The 11764-nt window shown below is 38.1% G+C and overlaps 1 protein-coding gene across 1 annotated transcript in view; it reads left to right on the top strand.

The window, feature by feature from the left end:
* Positions 1-339: 339 nt before the first annotated feature.
* The window catches only part of GPR139 (G protein-coupled receptor 139), a 93549-nt gene continuing 82124 nt past the window's right edge, over positions 340-11764 (top strand). The window contains exon 1 of the mRNA XM_053694495.1: positions 340-500. Within this exon, the coding sequence (XP_053550470.1) occupies positions 389-500 (112 nt within the window). The 5' untranslated portion in view covers positions 340-388. The remainder of the gene's footprint in view (positions 501-11764) is intronic.

The raw sequence follows: 11764 nt of genomic DNA, 5'->3' as shown, positions 1-11764 counted from the left end.
ATATGTATGGGGGATGCAGAGAGTACAGTAGCCTGTGCTGCCCACACTACTGTGTATACAGCACATACTCTGCTCAGCAGTGCTCAGAATTGCTCACTCATCCTCATTTCTCGTTATAAATTGTTCGTGTTGAGGACAGCTCAGCTTTTTCCTCTCAGAGTGCATGCAGCAAGCTGTAGCTGACTGGTTGGGCAACACTGCACTTTCTCTTAATTATTTCACTGAACAGCAGGTGGGGGGAGTCCTGGGATGCAGAGATGTTCTGAAGGACAGAGCTGTTCTGGATACACATCTTGTGTGAGAGTGGCACAAGCATCTTTCTTTCTGTGTATCCTTCACTCATGCTTTGAGGAAACTGATTCCAGCAGCAGAAAATAAAGAGAAGTAAATGGAACATAATCATATATACAACAGTTCTCTCTTGTCTCACAAGTATGGCTGTGGCTTGGGATTTGTACCAATTATATACTACAGCTTCCTGCTTTGTTTGGGATTACCAGGTAAGTGTATTTTATTGACTGTAACAAAACTGCTTTGCTGTCTTGTGATAGGGAAATCTAATGTCGAGATTTTACCACTACTGTTAATATCCAGCTAGAGCACCCACTGAACCATTATCAATTGTCTGTGTCTTTGTTGTGTACTATCTGCAGAAAACATCTGCATATTAATTATCTTTTAAATATTTATCATTTATACAAGGTGAGAGGTGGCACAGTGGCTAGGTCATTGGCCATTCAAATAAAATGTAATAGGTCATTTTGGTAGAATGTTACAAGTTATTTGGGTGTAATATTGCTACTATAATATTAATTACATTGTTGTAAGATTTATAGAAAAAAATATCATCATTTTATTAATTTTACATTGTATATATTTTTGTATTTTTGTTTTCTTCTTTTTTTGCTCATAAGGTTTTGGTCTTTTTTGCTCATTTCTCAGAAAATTACACAAAATGAAATATATATATAGTTATTGAAATTGGAATAAGAAGGGATCTTGAATTAGGATAGCAGATTCATTCATTTATACATTTACAATTATACATTCATTCATTTATACACTTTATAAGTAAGTGTTTTGGGGAGGGGGATAGAAAATAGACTAAGGTAATTTTCAGGATTTTTTTTTAAAAAATTGCAAAATTATGCAGACTTTTAAGGGGTTTGTCTAATAAGCATGATTTGAAAATTTAAAATAAAACTACACACATTGCTCTGTTTCATTTTCCACCTCTTTGCCCTAAAAGAGATTATGGAGAATACACCAAGCTTAGTGTGTTTTGTGAGCATTTATACAGAGGTAAAGGTAACTCCTATGAGCCGCAGCTAGCATGTAACCAATTGATAGTGCAATCTACTGTTCAACTGATTATTGATTACTTTAAATAATATTGGTTGATGTTCACTGGTGCCTAAATTATTCATATTATTAATGGTTTGTTACATGATACAGAAAACAAACAGTGATAGAGAAAATGACAAACAGCAGGTTACATTGAGTCACATTATGTTAGGGCTGATAACCAATTATAGTTAAGAATTTCACTATTGTAGTGTTAATATAACAAAGTTCTGTAGATTCTTTGCTAAGCATCATAGCACTAATTTCTTCTATATAAGGATAAGATGAACTATTCTTAAAGAGGCAGTATAATCATTTATTGTTGGAATATTTAACCAGTATCACTTATATTTCCATAAATTTATATTAAAATGTTAAATGTGCTCATGTTACTGGAGCCAACCTGTATAGCATGAAAAATTGATAGGGCTATATTGTTTTTTTGTTTTTTCTTCCTGAGACTTTACCCACTGCTTGCTCACGTGCATGAGCATAGCAGAAATGTGTTCATGTCATGTACAGCACTATATAGCTCTTAAAGGGGCATACACCCCTATTTTTTCTCTCTCATAATTTGGATAGACCTCCAGTTTTAAACAACATTTCAATTTATTTCTCTTATCAAATTTGCTTCATTCTCTAGCTGAACACATTGTGTGAACCAATGACAAGAGGCATACATATGCATCCATCAATCAACAGCTAAGTCCTAGAAGTGTTCTGCTGGTCCTGAGCCTACTTAGGTATGCTATTCAAAAAAGGATTCCAGAAAATTAAAGCAAATTAGATAGCAGATATAAATTGGAAAGTTATTTAATAATACATGCTTCATCTGAACCACAATTACTTTTGACAGGTATCTCCCTTTAAGACAACCACACAAATGAACAGGTAATTCAGATATGTGAGGGGTTTTCTTGCTTGCTTGTTTTTTTTTTTTTGTTTTTTTTTTGTTTTTTTGCAGAATTACTTTAAAAGTTGTTGTAGTAGATACAGGTTAGATTTTAACCTGGAATATAAATTCAATGGTTAATTTTTTTTTTCAAGTCCAAAATATCTTTTAGCAACACAAAATTTAAAGAAATTATAAAGACAAGGAATGCAGAATACTTTTTTTAAAGAATGTGTTGCTACTTGCCAGGCAAACTAAATCTCAGGCAATCAGAAAAGGCTTTAAGTAATAAGCATTTTATACTAAACTCACATATGCTGCAATGTGAATCTTACAACAAAACCAATTGATCTGTGGTCATTCTGCTTTACCACATTTTGCCAAAATCCCCAATATTAATAAATTGTACCTTCCTTTAGTTTTCTTCATTAGGTTTGTTACTTAGTTTTGTTCATTACATTTGTGTAACTACACCTTACTTCAACGTTGTAAGAAACATGTGAACCTTGTCACTGTGTGATCATAAATATAAACCCTTCAAAGTGAGGCTGAACCTATGAGCAGCTCATTTTTAGGAAGTGTTCATTACTTGTAAGGATATTTTTTATTAGAGCAGTTTAGTTAGAACTGGGTTATATAAGTATGTTTAAAATTGTTCATATTTGTCTTTCAGAAATGCTCAGCCCATCCAAGAAGTGCTTAATTCTCACAACACATTATATGGTCCATAAGCTCACATTTTATAAAAATGTTACTTGAGTTTGTAAATATACTGCTTACCAATTTGTAGTTTACTCATACAAAATTATTTCACCAAAAAAAAAAACAGCTTAAAAAAGGTTAGAAACACAATTTTTAATATGAAATATATTCATATTACTATACAGGGTTCTTGATCTGAAGGAGAGATGCCTACGTTTCAATAGAAGGTCTAAAAAAATCCCAAAAAATTTGCATGATTTGCTGGCAGGTTTTGAATATCGGGCCGTTAGCCACCAACGGGATCAGATTTGTAACTGACCCCTATGCATCCATTTCTACAAACATGACACAATTTTGGTCATTTTTTAAAAATTTACTTCTCCATTACCATTTGGTCATCCCATAGACACTCACTAAACACTCTTTATAGTTCAAACACTCACTTTTGTGTTTGGCTTTCTGTCTTACTCCACCAACATATGGTTCATAGCCCTCATTTCAACATGCCCAACTTTGTAGTTCTCCCAATCACAGTGCACCAAGTGACCTGTCTTTTGAATCTGCCTTACATCTCAATCCAACAAAATGGCCAATTTCATGGTTGACCCATCAACACTCACTCTACCAGATTACTGGCATTGGCAGCTATGTTTTAAGTAATCCTATTTGTATATAAGATCAAAAAATACATAGTGGCTACTTATATGTGTAATTACTTGGTATATAACATACAGCTGTAAGTAGGATTACATACTGTTTAAATTATTTCAATTTATGTGATTTTACTCCCATTTGCCCAAAGGGTGGTTTCTGGTGAAGAAAAAGGGAAAAAAACAAATATTGTTAGGTTCTAACCACAGATCCTTTTAGATCTTAGAAAATGGCTTGCCAGTGAAGGTTGCATGGGAATAAAGGACATTTTACCACCAGCAACACTCCTGTATAGTTAAAAAGCATTGCAGCTGAGATATTTTGGTAGCAATGAAATAGCCATGCAGTATACAGTACATATTCTGTTATTATCCCTGGGACAATTAATTATATTATTCAATTACAGTATAATTGTATAATTTAGTGGATATTATTAATATCCCAGGTACTAGGAAGAGGAAATATACTGTTATTTGCATATTCTTCTCCTAATTTACGTCCCGTGTATACTATTTGCATTGAATTCTGTCTGATTGAATTGCCTAAGTTAATGTTATGTTCCATCTTTTATTGATATTGTTCTACACTCTAACTACAGCATATTATATTTCAGATTTTTTTTAAATGTATAGATTTTAATCCCCCCCCTCCACTATTATATATCTGCAAATGATTTTCCTCTTTCATCCTATATACAATAACAGTTTGGTGAAGTTATCTCAAAATGCATGATCAGCAACATTAAATGACCCCATAGATATATAAATAGATATATCTGCTGCCCAAGACTATGCAGTACTGTCATTACAAGCATGCAGCTTCTGGAACATTATCTAAAAAGACAATATCAGTCTGGATCTAAAGAGATTATACTAGTGACATCAACTAAAAGATCAAGAGACAGTTAAGTGGCACATGCTATTAAAAAATTGTCTCAGAGCTTCTGATTTGTTTGGCCTGATATTATTCATTAGAGATCTAGGTGCTTATTTCAGTTAATATTTCTAGGAGAAAAAGAGAATACAATATTCAGCAAAAGCACTGAAATACTGCTGTTGAAAAGGAGTTTCCAAGGCAATAAATATAACTGACATTCAGTATAAAAATGTCTGTATAATTTAGTGTAATAATGACATTCAGATTACTGATTCTCATTAAGCACTTTTTGTAACAGAGATCTCTTTTAATGAAACAGATGTGCAAAGTATTTTGCCTCTGCTCAGCACAGTATCAGTCAATACCCAGGATTGGTTTACCTGCCAAGAAAAGAACTTGAAATTCTTTAAAGGGACATGAAACTCAAAAATGTTCTTTCATGATTCAGATAATTTAAACAACTTTCTAATTTACTTCTAGTATCATATTTGCTTTGTTCTCTTAGTATCCTTTGTTAAAGGAGCAGATATTTCAATAGTCCCTTAAAACTGGGACACAGATAGGCTGCCACCGGGAAGAGGGACAGACATCCCAACCCATGACAATCTTGCAGGATGCAGGGCAGTTTGCAGGTGTGGCTTAGAATCTCAAGCATTTCGAGTCACTGTAATATAATATAATATTTTGCAATATGTTTAAGTCTGACAAATTTGGTGGCATCTCCAGGATTTAATTATTGGGGGCTCACATCCCAGAGGTCCGCCATTTTTTGTGTATGTTGTTGTGAGCAGAGGGGTAGGATCAGGCATTCCATGGGTGGAGTCAAGCAGTTCATGGGCGGGGCCTGGGCAGAACTGGGGGGAATCGTGTACAGAGAGGTGAATGAAGTGACGATCACACACGGGGTCCTGCCATTATGTTGGGGGTCAGATGAATGTAACACTAAGCAAGATGTAAGGAACACTTAGCGAGACATGATGAACCCTAGGCAAGATGCAAGGAACACTAGGCAAGATGTGAGGAACACTAGGCAAGATGTGAGGAGCACTTGGCAAAATGTAAGAACATTAGGCAAGATGCGAGGAACACTAGGCAAGATGTCAGGAACACTAGCAAGATGTGAGGAACACTAGGCAAGATGCAAGAAACACTATGCAAGATGCGAGGAACACTAGGTAAGATGCGAGGAACACTAGACAAGATGCAAGGAAAACTAGGCAAGTTGTGAGGAACACTTGGCAAGATGTGAGGAACACTTGGCAAGATGTGAGGAACACTAGGCAAGATGCGAGGAACACTAGGCACGATGCGAGGAACAGTAAGAAAGATGTGAGGAACACTAGGCAAGATGCAAGGAACACTAGGCAAGATGCGAGGAACACTAGGTAAGATGCAAGGAACACTAGGCAAGATGTGAGGAACACTAGGCAAGATGCAAGGAACACTAGGCAAAATGCGAGGAACACTAGGCAACATGTGAGGAACACTTGGCAAGATGCAAGGAACACTAGAAAAGATGTGAGGAACACTAGGCAAGATACATGGAACACTAAGCAAGATGCGAGGAACACTAGGTAAGATGCAAGGAACACTAGGCAAGATGTGAGGAACACTAGGCAAGATTTGAGGAACACTAGGCAAGATGCAAGGAACACTAGACAAAGTGTGAGGAACACTTGGCAAGATGTGAGGAACACTAGGCAAGATGCGAGGAACACTAGGCAAGATGGGAGGAATATTAGGCAGGATGTGAGGAACACTAGGCAAGATGCAAGAAACACAAGGCAAGATGCGAGGAACACTAGGTAAGATACGAGGAACACTAGGTAAGATGTGAGGAACACTAGGCAAGATATGAGGAACACTAGGCAAGATGCGATGAACACTAGGCAAGATGCATGGAACACTAAGCAAGATGCGAGGAACACTAGGTAAGATGCAAGGAACACTAGGCAAGATGTGAGGAACACTAGGCAAGATGTGAGGAACACTAGGCAAGATGCGAGGAACACTAGGTAAGATACGAGGAACACTAGGTAAGATGTGAGGAACACTAGGCAAGATATGAGGAACACTAGGCAAGATGCGATGAACACTAGACAAGAGGCATGGAACACTAAGCAAGATGCGAGGAACACTAGGTAAGATGCAAGGAACACTAGGCAAGATGTGAGTAACACTAGGCAAGATTTGAGGAACACTAGGTAATATGCAAGGAACACTAGGCAAGAAGCAAGGAACACTAGGTAATATGCAAGGAACACTAGGCAAGAAGCAAGGAACACTAGGCAATATGCAAGGAACACTAGGCAAGATGCAAGGAACACTAGACAAAATGCGAGGAACACTAGGTAAGATACGAGGAACACTAGGTAAGATGTGAGGAACACTAGGCAAGATATGAGGAACACTAGGCAAGATGCGATGAACACTAGGCAAGATGCATGGAACACTAAGCAAGATGCGAGGAACACTAGGTAAGATGCAAGGAACACTAGGCAAGATGTGAGGAACACTAGGCAAGATGTGAGGAACACTAGGCAAGATGCGAGGAACACTAGGTAAGATACGAGGAACACTAGGTAAGATGTGAGGAACACTAGGCAAGATATGAGGAACACTAGGCAAGATGCGATGAACACTAGACAAGATGCATGGAACACTAAGCAAGATGCGAGGAACACTAGGTAAGATGCAAGGAACACTAGGCAAGATGTGAGTAACACTAGGCAAGATTTGAGGAACACTAGGTAATATGCAAGGAACACTAGGCAAGAAGCAAGGAACACTAGGTAATATGCAAGGAACACTAGGCAAGAAGCAAGGAACACTAGGCAATATGCAAGGAACACTAGGCAAGATGCAAGGAACACTAGACAAAATGCGAGGAACACTAGACAAAATGCGAGGAACACTAGACAAAATGCGAGGAACACTAGGCAAGATGCAAGGAACACTAGGCAAGATGCAAGGAACACTAGACAAAATGTGAGGAACACTAGACAAAATGCGAGGAACACTAGACAAAATGCGAGAAACACTAGGCAAGATGTGAGGAACACTAGGCAAGATGCAAGGAACACTAGGCAAGATGCAAGGAACACTAGGCAAGATGCAAGGAACACTAGACAAAATGTGAGGAACACTAGACAAAATGCGAGGAACACTAGACAAAATGCGAGAAACACTAGGCAAGATGTGAGGAACACTAGGCAAGATGCAAGGAACACTAGGCAAGATGCAAGGAACACTAGACAAAATGCGAGGAACACTAGGCAAGATGCAAGGAACACTAGACAAAATGCGAGGAACACTAGACAAAATGCGAGGAACACTAGACAAAATGCGAGGAACACTAGACAAAATGCGAGGAACACTAGGCAAGATGTGAGGAAAACTAAGAAAGATGCAATTTAACTTTGAAAATTAAAGTCTTAGATCTGAACCTAAAAACAATCCCTTGAAAACCAAATCTGAAATACCTTTAATACTTACCTTTAATTTGCATTAATATAATCAACCGCCCTTTACCCTCATTTACCCTACACTTAGTATTTTCTAGCTCAGAATCCATTTCCCCCTCTTCTAAAGCCAATAAGGAGCTGTAACACTCACATTACAGTACTTGTTAAGGCTTTTTTAGCTTCAATTCAAATTCAAATAGCTTTTTAACTTATAGGGACACTACTTAAATATTTATTAAATGAAAGAGCATCGTTTCAAATTTTTGCCTTAAAAAATATCAAGAAAACTATGTTTAAATATAAATTTAAAATACTAAACCAGTTTGTGTACTTCATACTTCTACTCAGCTAGCATTAGCAGATGCTTGTCACTCAATAAGCATTACTAGTAAAGTTCCTAACAGCCAATGAGCATTTGCAAGATGTACCATTTAGCCAATGAGCTTTGGTGATAGGTTTACAACTAATACTGCTGTATTAGTTTCAATTAAAATTTATAAAACTGTCAGTTCACATGTTTTCATGCAAGTGATTATATTCTTTCATATGGATGAAGGAAACATTTTTGGTTAGTGTTAAATTATTTCAGGCAAAAAGATTTTTTTTTTTTTTTTAAATGGTCCTCATTTGCTTGAAAACTTTTAAGTATATTTTCTAATTAATTGCTGCCATATACAGTGTATATATCAGCATAACAATTATATATACCCAAACTGATATAAACTGTTCAAGCTCCCCATGAATATGGGATTCAGATTTTATACTGTCATGTCCCTATAAACATTAGAAACTGCAAAAACACCCAATGCCCTTGTTGAACCACCCCTGTGGTTTCTGATTGCCAGGATAGTGACATGAATTAAAATGTTTCACACCAACACTGTAGATAGAGATATTCCTGGAAGTTTTGTGCCACACAGCCAGACAGAATCAGCAGCTTACAGTTTTGTAGTTACCACATTTACACTGCTCAGCAAGATATCATATACATTTTCTGTTCCTCTGACCTGTCAGGAGAGAGGGCAAGTGTATATCCTGTAAACTCTGTAACTCTGTCACAGGAAATGTTTTAAACATATATTTTTGTAATTTTGTTCCTCCTTTGCTACTTTGAACAGTTACTAGTGATAGCTCTATGAAAATAGCTTTTGTCTTCTTTTTTTTAACACTAATGTCTGAATTGTGTATGAAGAAAAAATATTGTGGTGAATGTTGTAGAGACTAGACATGTGCATGGCGAAAAAATTCGGTTTGGTTCGGATAGATTCGGAATTTTTCAAAGTTCGGTTCGGATCGATTAGAATTCGGAAATTTTCGAATCGATACGTTTCAGATTCGTTTCGGATTCATTCGGATTCGAAGAAATTCGTCTGGATTCGGTTCGATTCGGTTCGGAAATTCAGCAATTCGTTAAGTGTTAGGTGGAATTAGACTAGTATTATACTGTATATTTAGGGCTCCATGTACGAAGCAGCGAAAGCTGCTCCGGAGCCTTTGCGGGGCAGGTTCGCATATGCGAGCCTGCTTCCCGCAATGTAAGAAGCAGCGGTCATTAGACCGCTGCTTCCTACACCCTACGCCACCTCTTAGGTGGCGAAGCAAAATCACCGAGAGCTCGCTCGCTCTCGGTGATTGACAGCCCCTTCAGTCGCGTGATTGGTCGCGCGACTGAAGGGGCGGGCATTACACACTCCGCTGAGTGTGTAATGATACATACGGGCAAGCGGATCAATAGATCCGCTGCCCGTGTGTAGCGGAGGCGGGCGGACAGCTTCGCGAGTTAAGAAGCTGTCCGCCCGCCTCTTAGTACATGGAGCCCTAGGTGTTAACCTAACATACTGTATAATACTAGTGTAATCCCAATGGCCATCCGAATTTACGAATCGATTCGATTCGGTTCGATTCGGAAAATTCGGCAACATTTTAATTCGGAAATTCAGTTCGATCCGAATCGCCGAATTTGCCGAATTTTCGAATCGAACCGAACCGAATCGCACATGTCTAGTAGAGACTAGTGTGTGAAGTTATACGTGCTAGAGTAGTGGGTAGACTTTATTGGTTAAGATGACATCATAGGTAGCAGCTCATGTTTATTTGTAAAAGTGACAAATAAAAAATGATGATAGAATTTGTTAGAGCCAGTTATTTCGCATTACGTATTTGACATCTTTACTTACTCTGCATTGTTAATCTCCTTTTTGTAATCCAAAAACTTGCAGGTTTAAAGAGACACGGAACCTATTTTTTTCTTTCATGATTAAGATAGAGCATTTAATTTTGCACAACTTTCTAATATACTTCTTCTAACAAATTATACACATTCTCTTGGTATCTTTTGATAAGAAGCAAGGGCGTAGATTTACGAGCATGCACATTTCTGGAGCACTTTATGGCAGCAGTTTTGCAAGAATGTTATCCATGTGCAAGAGCACTAGAGGGCAGCAGTTTTACAAGAATGTTATCCATGTGCAAGAGCACTAGAGGGCAGCAGTTTTACAAGAATGTTATCCATGTGCAAGAGCACTAGAGGGCAGCAGTTTTACAAGAATGTTATACATTTACAAGAGCACTAGAGGGCAGCAGTTTTACAAGAATGTTATACATTTACAAGAGCACTAGATGGCAGCAGTTTTACAAGAATGTTATCCATGTGCAAGAGCACTAGAGGGCAGCAGTTTTACAAGAATGTTATCCATGTGCAAGAGCACTAGATGGCAGCAGTTTTACAAGAATGCTATCCATTTGCAAGAGCACTAGATGGCAGCAGTTTTACAAGAATGTTATCCATGTGCAAGAGCACTAGAGGGCAGCAGTTTTACATGAATGTTATCCATGTGCAAGAGCACTAGAGGGCAGCAGTTTTACAAGAATGCTATACATTAGCAAGAGCACTAGATGGCAGCAGTTTTACAAGAATGCTATCCATTTGCAAGAGCACTAGAGGGCAGCAGTTTTACAAGAATGTTATACATTTGCAAGAGCACTAGATGGCAGCAGTTTTACAAGAATGTTATACATTTGCAAGAGCACTAGAGGGCAGCAGTTTTACAAGAATGTTACCCATTTGCAAGAGCACTAGAGGGCAGCAGTTTTACAAGAATGTTATCCATTTGCAAGAGCACTAGAGGGCAGCAGTTTTACAAGAATGTTATTCATTTGCAAGAGCACTAGAGGGCAGCAGTTTTACAAGAATGTTATTCATTTGCAAGAGCACTAGAGGGCAGCAGTTTTACAAGAATGTTATCCATTTGCAAGAGCACTAGAGGGCAGCAGTTTTACAAGAATGTTATCCATTTGCAAGAGCACTAGAGGGCAGCGCTATTTCCTGCTATGTAGTGCTAAAAACACCTACCTAGGTATCTCTTTAACACAGAATATCCTGGGAACAAAGCAAATTTGATAATAGAAGTAAATTGAATTTTTTTTTTAAATTGTACTTTCTGTCTGATATACAAAATAAAGTTTTTGGGGTTTATATCTCTTTAACAGTGATTTTAGGGTTTAGCAGTCACATCACCATAGTGCCTGTATGTTGATTGATCCTTTTAACAGTATGAAGTGATGCTAACAGGTTAAGGGGCCTATCTATTAAGCACCGAATGGAGCTTGATGCCCCGTGTTTCTGGCGAGCCTGCAGTTATGAAGCAGCGGTCACAAAGACCATAACCTGTCTGCCTGCTGGTACGATCGGGTTGATTGACACCCCCTGCTGGCTGCCGATTGGCCGCGAGTCTGCAGGGGGCGGAGTATTGCACTCCGTATTCAGCGAGGTCTGGCGGACCTGATCCGCACTGTCGGATCAGGTCCGCCAGACTTTGTTAAATATCCCCCTAAG

The sequence above is a fragment of the Bombina bombina genome, chromosome 11 (assembly GCF_027579735.1).
Source record: "Bombina bombina isolate aBomBom1 chromosome 11, aBomBom1.pri, whole genome shotgun sequence".
NCBI lineage: Eukaryota > Metazoa > Chordata > Amphibia > Anura > Bombinatoridae > Bombina > Bombina bombina.
This window is presented reverse-complemented; position numbering and strand designations above follow the sequence as displayed.